At 58.9% G+C, this 12,179-nt stretch overlaps 1 protein-coding gene across 2 annotated transcripts in view; it reads right to left on the reverse strand.

Moving 5' to 3' along the window:
- Window positions 1-3,338: 3,338 nt before the first annotated feature.
- Window positions 3,339-12,179, reverse strand: part of MEGF11 (multiple EGF like domains 11) — a 195,375-nt gene continuing 186,534 nt past the window's right edge. For both annotated transcript variants that reach the window (XM_029066601.2, XM_029066597.2), the window contains 3 exons: window positions 10,433-10,489; window positions 6,144-6,335; window positions 3,339-5,828 (listed from right to left, as the gene is read on the reverse strand). In XM_029066601.2, the coding sequence (XP_028922434.1) occupies window positions 5,659-5,828; window positions 6,144-6,335; window positions 10,433-10,489 (419 nt within the window). In that variant the 3' untranslated portion in view covers window positions 3,339-5,658. The remainder of the gene's footprint in view (window positions 5,829-6,143; window positions 6,336-10,432; window positions 10,490-12,179) is intronic.

The following is a 12,179-nucleotide window of genomic DNA, read 5'->3' on the forward strand; positions in this document are numbered from 1 at the left end:
GATTGTGGGACAAAGGGGGTCTGGATCCCACTAGCTGGTAGGGCCAGGGTATCTCCAGGCCTGGGGAAGGTTGGGGCTCAGGGCGGGCTCTCTCCCACCAGCGGGAGCTGCCCCTCTCTTCCACTGACGGGAGTCAATCGGGTGGATTTCCTGTTCCCGGACCCCGGGCGCGCCTGCCGGTTCGGTCGTCCGCTCATCCCCCCGCACGGCAAATACGCCTCGGCTCTTTGGGAAGCTGGCCCGGAACAGATAACGTGAGGCTCGGTCGCCCCGAGCAAGCTGGTTCATCGGAAGGGCTCCGTTCGGGGCCCCGCCTCTGACCCGTCGGGTCCCGATGCTCCATTTTCCCATCAGTCAACACGTTCTGCGTTTCCCCCGCGAGACGGGGCGGGAATCCCTTCGGAGGGGCCGGGGAGGCCGGGTGGAACGGTCCCCGGCAGGAGCTCCACCCGGGATGGGAGCCAGCGGGCGGCAGATCTGCATCTTTGGCCACTGGGGCGAGAGGCTCTCCTCCTCTCCCGAGTGGCCGTCCTCTCCCTAACCACTCTCTTCTCTCCGGGAAGTGCTCTCTTAACTTGCCGGCTTGGGGGCGGGCACCTAAAGCCTGGACTCGTTGAGCATTTTTTTGTGAGGAATCCCTCCCCGACCCAGAGGGGATCTTCAGATGGCACCCTGACCCGGGCTCAGCTTTTCACTTGCGGGTCAGATGTCAGCCGTCTGGCCGACGGGTGTCCCGGTTTCCGTTGGGATGGGCAGACGGGAGGTCCGTGGCAGGCAGAGCTGCGTTGGCAGAGACTAGCTTTGCCAACAAACGGGATGTGTACCGGCGTGCGGCGGGGCCCAGAAGGTAGGTAACGGCTCGCCTGGAGCTTCGGCTTTGGGAAAACCGGCTGTTACGGGTGTGTAAATCCCAGTTTCATGGATCTGGACCCCAACTATTCCGGTAGTCCAGGAGGAGGGTCGCAACCCCAGCTTCCTTTCTCTGCCCCTACCCCGCCACCGCTGCCCAAGGAGGGCCGGCTTTGATGGAAAGAAGGAAGCGTCGCCCCGGGTTAGAGAAGCGGCACGGCCTAGTGGATAGAGCCCAGGCCTGGGAGTCGGGATGTGGGTTCTAATCACGGCTCCGCCACTCGTCTGTTATGTGACCATGGGCGAGTCACTTCACTTCTCTGGGCCTCAGTTACCTCATCTGTAAAATGGGACTGTGAGGCCCATGTCGGGCAGAGACCGTCCCCTACCTGTTTCTCACCTACCCCGATACGATAGACAAGCAGCGCTTCCTAAGGAATAGAGCCTGGGCCTGGACGGCAGAAGGACCTGGGTTCTAATCCCGGCTCCACTTGTCTGCTGTGTGAGCCTGGGCAAATCACCTCACTTTTCTGGGCCTCAATTATCTCATCCGCAAAATGGTAAAATTGGGAGCCCCACGTGGGAAATCGACTATGTCCAATCTGATTACCCGGCATCTACCTCGGTGCTTAGAACGGTGCCTGGCACATAGTGAACTCTTAACAAATACCATTAAAAAAAAAAAGCTAAACTGCAGGCCTAGAGGGAGAGTAGGGAGAGTTCCATGACTCCAGCTAAACCTTCTCGAGGGAAAGACGAGAAAACAAAGGTTCGAACAGCAGACGAGGAAGCCCGATGTCACACCCACAAGACGCTAGCAAAACCGCATTCCTGCTCCATTAGGATACAACTCCTTTCCCTTAGCTCCCTCGCCCCTCCCTTCCTCCAACCCCTCCCCCCCGGGAGTTTCCATCTAAAGCTGTTCATTCCAGGTATGGATTAGAAGAGCTCAATAAATGCTAATTCGGTAAACAAGCTGAATTCGAGGCTTGATTAAAAAAAATCAACGCAACGGCACCGTGGATGCAAAAGGCCCTCCATCCCGGTGTAGGCCGCGAGCCCCCAGAAAGCAGCGGCTTCGAGGCAGAGCCTGGTTGGCGCCTGGCCCGGAAGCAACAGGTCAGGTCTCAAGCAGCCGGGGAAAGCCAGGGCCCGGTGGGAAGGATTTCCTCTCTTTAGGTGGTTTCTGGTGTGAAGATCAAAGCCAGGTTAATATTAATAATGAAACTAGTCGGTAAAGGTCGGCTCGGTGCCAAACACTGTACTGTGGCGCTGGGGTTCCTGCGGGCAATCAGGTCAGACGCGGTCCCCGTCCCTCGTCAGGCTCCCTGTCTAAACAGGAGGGAGAGCCGGCACTGAAGACCCGTTTTCCAGATGAGGAAGCCGAGGCCCCGAGAAGTAAAATGCCTGCGGCGGGCACGCGGCGGAGCCGGGATGAAAACCCTCGTCCCGCCAACCCTCCCGCTGCAGAGCAATTGGTGATGGTCACTTCCCTCTTCCCCAAATCAACAGTATTTACGGAGCCCTTTCCATATGCAAAGCACTTGGCTAAGCCCTCTGGATGAGCCCAATTCCTCCCTTTCGGTGCCCTTGAGAGCCGAACCGTCCCTTCTCCTTCGGGATTCAACCTTTTTCTGGGAAGCGAGGAACTTCCTTTGATCGGTCTGACCTGAGCCCATCTCCACTGAAGTTTATCATCTTGGTCTCTCCGCGGAGAGGCTGCTTTACTCGGTCTTGGGAATTTCTCAAATTCCAGCCCCGACTCAGCAATAAATCTTAAGCGAGTTTATCTCTGTCGAAGATCTGGGAAATTAGCTAAAATGATTAAGTGGACCCCTCTCTAGCATTTATTCACCACGACAGACATCCTCTTTTGACTAACGGCAGTAGGATCAAAATGTTAACCGGAGACATTTGGTCAAACGGGAATTGCACGTCGGCGATCCCAAGCTAGGCCTTGGGAATTAATGGAAGAACTCCGGGATGGCGGTCGAGGAAGGGGGTTGCACGGAAAGCTTTGGAAAGACGAAGGGTGAATCTGGAGAACGCCACACCGCCCCGGCCCGACCGCTATCTGGGAGAGAATTTGACAGAGCCGGGCTGCCTCGCGCGACAGTCGACCCATCCACGCGTGCGAGCTTTAATGGGGCCATGGGTGCGAGATTAGGCGGCCTTGTGGGCTTTTTGCGGGGAGGGGTTGCTGGGTGTCCCCGGATGGGGGACACAGGCTATCAGGTGAGAGCTCTGAAAGCTATTAGGTGGCCCATTGTTTCTCACCGACAGGAAGGGAGCCCCCATTTCCCCACCTGAGCGTCTCCCGACGCCCCCCACGAGGGGGTGGGAGGAAGAGATGAACCCTCTGGGGTCCGGTGGGCCTTCCGGCTCCTCGGCTCACCCCCCGACCCCGAGCCTGGCGAAGGGGCAGTTCCAGTTTGCCACTTGAGCCGAGAACTCGCAGCCTGCGGAGGAAAGAACGGAGGAGTCGCCCCTTGAGAGAAATCCATTTTTATTTCGTGCGGGGGTCTGAAACCGTTGCACGGTGAACAAATATATTACAAATCTGTCTTAAAAAAGTATTGCCATTTCATCGCCTAATTCCTAAAGTGATGCTATGGTCCAGGGGGGTGGGTCTGCTGTTTCTGCTGAACTCGCTGCGGGGCTCGTTTGGTTAAAAATCCAGCTTGGGTGAAAAGTGAACGCGTCTCCCGGAAACACCACGCCCACGCCCCCCGGACTCGGGCGCTCAAGGCGGGCAGGGCAACCGGCTGATGCCAGCCCACCGGTCGCCCTCAGCGGCTGTGGCTCGGATGCCGTCGGGCCACCCACGCTGCTAGCCAGGGGCTGGGTCCCTTGTGTCTGCTCTAACCCAGCTCCTGAACAGTTGGAGCGGGAGGTGAGGGAGGTAGGTATGGAGTGGGGGGAGGGGTGGTGCTCTGATGCCAACAGCTGCTGCCAGCCGCCGAAGCGGGTGCAGGAGGAAGGAGGGAGGGAGAGAGGGGGCTCCGGTGAGGCTTTTCCCTGAGCGGCGCTCTGACCCTCCACGGGAAGGGGCTGCTATCCTGCCCAGGGGACAAAACGGGCCTCGTCCCCAGACTGGAGCAGGTGGCACCGGGCCCTCTGCCATCCGGGTTTTTGATCTGAGGGCTGTGATTCTTGCCTTGGGGTGGCGGGGGGAGGACAAGTGATCCCGGGTCCGACGGGTCGAGCCCTTGTTTCGCCGTCGGCTGACTAGACACGAAACTAGGTGTTTCGTGTGCCACTGAGCCGGAGGTGTTAGCGCGCGAGAGAAAGAGGATGGAGGGCTCAAGGCCAGCCCGCCCACAGACGTCTCGCTGATGGTGGGACACGCCCTTCCTCCTAATCCCGTGGGGATCTGAACCACGCTCACCCCCGCGGCAAAAGGCCAGAAAGGGGGTCCGGCTGCAGAGTCAGGGATACAGGGTGGGAGAGACGGTCTCCCTCCGTCCCTCCCAGGCTCGGCCCCTGTCTCACCTGAGGCCCCGCTCGCTGGACCCACAGAGCAACCGCCTCCTCCTGCTTTCGTAAGGCTTTTCCGGAAGGGAAGACGCCTACTGCCGACCCACTACACGCTCGCTCCCATGCACACGGTCGGCAGTCGTGTCAACGGTGGGTCTGGACCGGGGCGGGAACCCTCTCCTCTAGGCCGGGACCATCGGGGTGGAGATCTCTCCCTCCCTTTGCCCACCTTTCTCTCTGTCTCGCTGATTCAACGCCCAGATGGCCGGCGCCAGCGGCCGGCTGGCGGTAAAGGCTCCGGGCCGCACTCTCGTGGGAGGAGACGGTCAGCCGGGCCCGGAGCCTAGGGCCCACCTCCGGGCAGGGATGAGGTGCTCCTTGGCGGCGGGGCTGCCGATACGGTCCGGGCCCGCCGCCTGCCCCTTGGCCACCAGAGAGGGAGGATGTAGCCGAGAGAGGGTGGGCACTCCAGTCCGAGCGGTCTCCCCTCACCTCCGCCCGCGTCGCCCGCCCCCGCCCAAGCTGGCTTCGCCCTGCCGAGCTAATCCCTTCGGGAAAAAACCCAACACGCTTCAAGCAAGGAATCTGCTACTGCTAAATCTGCCTAGAAAAATGGTCACATTTGGAATTAATCCTACGGCAAGCTTAAGAGCTACAAGGAAATGCTTAAGAGCAAGTCATCTTATTTCCTAGGTCAAGGGTTCTATCGACACGGAAAAGGGGGCCGCCCGAACCCCGTCTCTGGCCCCGCGGGGCCCCATCCCCTCCCCGGCTCCACGGCTGGAGGAGGGTGCGGGTGCGCGGGGGGCTGTGAAGGTGGACCCCGCTGGGGGCGGGGAGGGGGAGGGGGCGGGCGCCGAACAAGCGGAGGGTCAAGGAAGGTTGGTGCTGGTTCTGCCAAAGTTGGGGGACTGTTCTGTCCCGGAACAGAAGGGGGACAAAGCTGGCGGTCGTGCTCAGAGAGGGTGCCCTAGAAACGAGCCGGCATGGGGGCGGGGGGTAGGCAGGGGGTTGACTGGGCATGAAAGTCAAACCTAAAAAGGCGAGAGGGGGCAGATGTCCACCCTGGAGGCCAGGGCGAAGCCGGCGGGGCGCCAGAGGAGCACGTGCACAACAGGCCGGACGCAGGACGGGCACAGGCGGGAGGCTGGGCCCCGGGGGCGGGGGCGGGGGGTCCAGCCACCCTTGACCCCGTGGGATCCGCTTCGGCAATGGACGGGGCAGCCTTGGGGGGTTGGGGGTGGGGAGAGAGTGTCGGGGCGGAGGGAGGCCGGAGGGTGGGGAAGGTCTTCGACCGGTTTCGGGCCCCGGGGAGGCGGCGGCGGCGGCGGCCTAGAGGAGCGGCTCCCTGTAACCCTGCTGGTCCCGCCAGGGTCCCGGGGCGGGGGCGGGGAGGAGATCGTAGTGACCCGGGACGTGGCTGTTCCTGGGAAGGTCGTAGGGATTCTGGAGTGCGCCGGCCCTGGGCCCCCGGCCTTCCTGGACCACGCTCACCGTGGGCTCTGGGGACACGGGGAAAGACGAGGGCGGAGAACACGTCAGCTTGGCTTGCCTCTTTCTGAGGGACGGGCGGGGGCGGCGGGGGGTGAGAGGAGGGTGAGGCGGCAACCGGGCCCGCCAGGCTCGATTAAAGCCGAGCAAGGTCACTTCCGTCACCCGGGGCCTGTCGCTACCCCCGCGGGGGCCGGCGGCCGGGGGTCGGCACGGCCTGGTAGGTCCCGGCGAGGGCCGGGCGCTCCGGGTACGCACAGCACCGCGGGCGCACGTGGCGCCGAAGCGGGAAAGCGGGCCGGCGGGGCGTGGTCGGAGGCACCTACCCATCTCGTAGACGTTTCTGGCGGTGGCGGGCGGCGTCTGGCGGGGCCCGGGGGACTTCATCTCCACGTAGCTGCTCTCGGCGGGCTTGCGGGCGGGGGCGGGCGGGTCGCGGATGGTGGCGTACGGGTTCTCGCCGCTGCCGCTGCTCAGGGATCCCGTGCTGGAGCTGCACACCGACCCCTTCGTGTACCCTGCGGGACCAACCGCCGCCTCAGCCCCGGGCATCTGGCGTCCACCCACGCGCCCTCACCGGGCCGGGCACCCACCGTGGGCACTGGAGGCAGGGCGGCCCAAAACTTGTCCTCAGCGGGCCTGTAATCTTTTCTTCTATGGCATTTAAGCATTTATGTGCCAAGCATTCATTCAATTGGATTTAATGAGCGCTTACTGTGTGCAGAGCACTGTACTAAGCACTTGGGAAGTACCATTCGCACCGTACTAAGCGCTGGGGTGGATTCAGGCAGCGTGGCTCAGTGGAAAGAGCCTGGGCCTGGGAGTCAGAGTTCGAATCCCGGCTCCGCCACTTGCCAGCTGCGTGACTTCGGGCGAGCCACTTCACTTCTCTGAGCCTCAGTGACCTCATCTGGAAAATGGGGATGAAGACTGTGAGCCCCACGTGGGACAACCCGATCACCCTGTATTCTGCCCCAGCGCTTAGAACGGTGCTTGGCACCTAGTAAGCACTTAACAAATACCATCATCATTATCATTATTATTAAATATGATCGACTGACTGAATCTGGAAGCCACGGGCCCGGCAGCTCCATCCTGGAGATATATCGGGCTGGACTGAGGCCCCCGGGACCCCCAACCGCCCCCCACAGACACACCCGCCTAGACTATGGGAAGCATGGTGATGGTTCTACATCTATGATTCTATTTATCTTGATACCGATGCCCAGACTTCTTGTTTGGTTTGGTTTTGCTGTCTGTCTCCCCTCTTTAGACTGTGAGCCCCTTGTTGGGCAAGGATGGTCTCTATCTGTTGCCAAACTGTACATTCCAAGCGCTTGGTACAGTTCTCTGCACAGAGTAAGCGCAAAATAAATACGATTGAATGAATGGCTAGAGCACGAGCCTGGGAGTCATAAGGCCATGGGTTCTAATCCCAGCTCCGCCACTTGTCTGCTGTGTGACCTGGGGCAAGTCACTTCACTTCTCTGGGCCTCAGTTCCCTCATCTGTAAAATGGGGATTGAGACTGTGGGCCCCCCAGCCCTTAGTACAGTGGCTGGTACCTAATAAGTACTTAATAAAAACCCTAACTACTTCTATTATTGTTACTAAGGCAGTGCCCGCCAGCAGCAGCGTGGCCTAGTGGTTGGAGCCCGGGCCTGGGGGTCAGAAGGAGCTGGGTTCTAATCTCGGCTCCGCCACTGTCTGCTTGGCCAAGTCAGAAGCAGCGTGGCTCAGTGGAAAGAGCCCGGGCTTGGGAGTCAGAGGTCATGGGTTCGAATCCCCACTATGCCACTTGTCAGCTGTGTGACTGTGGGCGAGTCACTTCCCTTCCTCTGTGCCTCAGTTACCTCATCTGGAAAATGGGGATGAAGACTGTGAGCTGGGGACAACCTGATTACCTGTGTCTACCCCAGCGCTTAGAACAGCGCTCTGTACGTAGTAATCGCTTAACAAATACCAACATTATTGTTATTCACTCCTCTAGGCCTCAGTTCCCTCATCTGTCAAATGGGGAGAGGGGTTGGGTCCAACCTAATTAGCTTGTATCCACCCCAACGCTTAGTACAGGGCCTGGCACATAGTAACCACTTGACAAAAACCACCAAAAGAGAAGGAGGGAAGGGGAAGCCTCCGCCTCAAGCCGCCATAGCCACCATCTCCGCCCTCCATTTCCTGCCCTTCCTCCCCGTGGAGCCGCACCCCCCCCCCCCCCACACCTTTCTGCGCATGTCCGCGCGAAGGCGCGGGCGGGGCCGAGACCGCGCTAGTGCGCATGCCTGCGCCGCGGCCCCGAGGCCCTCCTAGTGCGCATGTCTGCGCCACGGGGCCGGTGCACCTGTCCGTGCGGCGGCGCTAGTGCGCTTGTGTGGACTGCAGCGGTTGGGGAGGGCGGGGGGATCGGAGGCGGGTTGGTGCGCATGTCTGCGAGGCGGCCGAGGTCCTGCTAGTGCGCATGCGGGTCCCCTCTGCGTCTCCTAGCAGGAAATTTGGGGCGCCCAAGCCTTCTTTCATTCAGTAGTATTATTAATAATAATGTTGGTATTTGTTAAGCGCTTACTATGTGCAGAGCACCGTTCTAAGCGCTGGGGGAGATTTGCCATTGTTTTTATGAGATGTTCTTCCCCCTGACTCTATTTATTACCATTGTTCTTGTCTGCCTGTCTCCCCCGCTTGGACTGGAAGCCCGTTAAACGGCAGGGACTGTATCTGTTGCCGACTTGTTCATTGCAAGCGCTTAGTACAGTGCTCTGCACATAGTAAGCGCTCAATAAATACTATTGAATGAATGAAAGTTGTCCCTCGTGAGGCTCACCGGGTCTCTGCTTTCTTCCCCCTCCTTCTGCTCAGCCTCCACACAGGAAATCCAGGCTCTAGGCCAGCTTCGGCACCCCAGTGACTAGCCCCTCGGCCCTTGACAGGGCTACTCCCCCTTCCCACCCGCTCAGGCCCTTGCTTGGCCGTAGCCCACCTTGTCACACAGCAGCAAAACTCCTTCCCTCCACCCTCTTTTATACTGCAGAGCTGCAGACCTGAATGGGCCCAGTCCCTGCACCTGCTTCCTGGCGCTCACGCTAAAGTGTAAATACGTGTGTGAATATTTAAACCGACAACGTCAGTGCTGGAGCCCGGGCTGGTCTCGCCCTACCCAACTTCTCCTTCATTCATTCAGTCGCATTTATTGAGTGCAAAACACCATGCTAGGTGCTTGGGAGAGTACAATATAACAAGCAACACACATTCCCTGCCCTCAACGAGCTTTATGGGATTTGTTAAGCCCTTACTATGGACCAGGCATCGTTTCTAAGCTCTGGGGTAGATATAAGCTTAATCGGGTTGGACACAGTCCCTGTCCCAAATTCTTAATCCCCATTTTACAAGTGAAGTAACTGAGGTTCAGGGAAGGGAAGAAATAATAACTATTTGTTAAGCGCTTACTATGTATCAGGCATTGTTCTAAACTCTGGGGTAGATACAAGCTTAATCGGTTGGACACAGTCCCTGTCCCACGTGGGACTCACAGACTCGGTCCCCATTTTACAGATGAGGGAACTGAGGCCCAGAGAGATGAAGTGACTTGCCCAAGGTCACACAGCCGACAAGTGGTGGAGCCGGAATTAGAACCCAGGTCCTTCTGACTCCCAGCCCTTCCCTTTATCCATTAAGTAAGGCTGCTTCTGCCCAGCCTGGCCCAGAGGGGCAGAATGCGAACAGGCGATCAAATTTACTGAGCGCTTCCTGTGTGTCATAGCACTGTACTAAACACTTGGGAGAGTTCAGTATAGCAGACACATTCCTTGCCCACCACGAGTTTACAATTCAGTGGCAAGTGGCGCGGCCTAGAGGAACAGAGTCCGGAGCCCGGGAGAACCGAGCTCTAATCCGGGATCTGTCACTTGCCTGCTGTGTGACCTGGGGCAAATCACTTCTCCGGGCCTCGGTTTCCTCATCTGTATAACGGGGATAAAATACCTGTTCTCTCTCCCCAGTATATGGGGAGAATCTGTGTCCGATCTGAGGATCGCCTATCCGCCCCAGCAGCTGGTGCCAGGCAGTAAGCCCTTAATAAATACTTTTATTCATTCGGTTAAAGATTCAGGGGTGCAGAGGTCCCGTACTGTGTCACTGGGTGAGAATCATATCTAATCTCTATGTTCCTCGCCCTAGCATTAAGCACACTGCTGTTCGCAACACGGTAAGAGCTTAATACTCTGTTGTTGATCAGTCGATAGATTGACCGGAGAGTGACAATTTCAGTGTCGACTTAATGCACGGGCGCTGAATGCTTTTGTGAGGATGAGCTCCATCCTGATCTGACCGGCAGATCTTGTGGGCAGAGAACGTGTCTACCGGCTCTCTTATGTTGTCCTCTCCCAAGTGCTTAGGACGGTGCTCTTCACACAGGAAGTGCTCAATAAAGATTATAGATGGATTGATCGGGTGGGTTCATTAGTTTCATTTATGATTGATTTTCACGGTCCCACTCGGAGCACGCCAGGGCTCGGCCTTTTCAAGCCAGCGTTTTTCCGCCCATGACTGGAAAATTCCCACCCCTTTGTCGGCCCACCCCCGGCCGCGGTTCGCTCCGGGCCCTTGGGCCTCCGATACTCTACCTTTGAAGCCCTTCTCCATAATGTATGTGTTCTGGCCTCTATCCATTCCACAAGCACCTGACAGAGACAACATACAACGGGAAAGGAGTGAGTGAGGCTCTCCTGGACCAAGGGGATCAAATCCTTTCTCACCATTTCTCCAGCTTCCCTCTCTCCTTCTCATTTTCTTCCTCATCCTTCTCCTCCTCCTCCTCCTCGTCCTCTTCGTCCTTCTCCTTTCCTCCTCTCCTTCTCGCCCTTGTCTTCATCCGCTTGGCCATGGCGGAGCGACCCAGTTCACCCCGACTTGGCTAGAAATCTTAGGGTCTGGCTGGGGTAGGCCCAGCTGCGGCGGGTGGGCTCGACCAGGAGACGGGTCGATGTTTTCCCGCCGTGGGGAACTGCCGACCCTCCCCACGCTACCGGGGGCTCTAGGGGGCTGTGCTTAGTACAAAGGTCTGCACACAGTAAGTGTTCCATAAATACCAGTGATTGATCAATTCTACGCCTCCCAGAAATCAATTCTCCTCCAGGCCTTTCCCCAGTTCATTTGTATTTTCCCAGTCTATGGCCACTTTGGCTCTTATGACCTCACAACCCCTCCTAGCCCTGACGCGCATACCTGACACCCCCTGCTATTTAAGCACTGACGCGAGAACATAACGCTCCCATCTCTCTTTCCTCCTAATTCTCTATCCCACAAGGATTGTGTCTTCTAAAAGACACTATTTTTTTGTGGTATCTGTTAAATGCTTATTATGTGCCAGGTGCAGTACTGGGGAAGATACAAGATACAAGACACGGTCTCTGTCCCACATGGGGCTCACAGTCTTAATCCCCATTTACAGAAGAGAAAACAGAAGGTCAGAGAAGTGAAGTGAGTTGGCCGAGGTCTCCCAGTCTCGCTGAGAACCCATCTGGCTCCCAGGCCCGGGTTCCTTCCACTAGGCCATGCCGCTGCTCAGGAGGAGGGAGTCAGGCCCGGGCCCCTTCCTCGCAGGAGGAGGGAGTAAGGACCACTGCCCCCAACCCCCTTCAGGGCCGGGACGGAGCCACCCTCACCGCCTCAAGGCCGCCCAGATCCCGCAAGAGCCTGCACGGGGTGGGGGGGGCTTCCCCGGCAGCCAGACCTGGGCCTTCCCCAGGCGGAGACGGGGCGTGGGGTCCCCAGCACAGCGAGCCTCGGGGGGCCGCCCGAGCACGGAAGACGGCGGGGGACGGTGCGAGAAGAGCCGGCGCAGACCCAAACTGGGTGTGGACGGAGCCTGCCTGTCCCTTGAGCCCCCACCCGAAACAGAGAAGCCTCTAGCGCCAAGCAGCCCGCCCATCCCTGCCCCGCAGCCCCTTCAGTTCCCCCGAGGCAGCTCCAGGCTCATAGAGAGGTGGCCAGGAGAGACCCCCTCCCCACTCCCATGACTCCCGCTTTGTCCCCCCTGCAGCTTTGCAATCTGCAGGACTGGGCAGGAGCTAGGTGTGATGGATAATCTCCACAGCCAATGGAGCTGGTGACACTCCAGAGTAAGCAGCTCTGGGGTCGCAGCTCCCCACCCCAACCCCACGTCTTCTGAGAGATATGGCAGCTTGTAGCCCCCCTCCCCCTTGCAGGGTTTGGATTCACCCCCGGGGGCGTACAGATCCCCCAGAGATAACACGGCGGGGCATCACCAGAGGTCTGTGCCTGCCATCACGGGCCATCACGGTGGCACTGAGGAGGGCCACCAGCCCGGCGGCCCAGTCCCGGCAGGGATACAGCGCCAGGCCGGGTGGA

Source organism: Ornithorhynchus anatinus, chromosome 5 (genome assembly GCF_004115215.2).
Source record: "Ornithorhynchus anatinus isolate Pmale09 chromosome 5, mOrnAna1.pri.v4, whole genome shotgun sequence".
Classification (NCBI taxonomy): Eukaryota; Metazoa; Chordata; class Mammalia; order Monotremata; family Ornithorhynchidae; genus Ornithorhynchus; species Ornithorhynchus anatinus.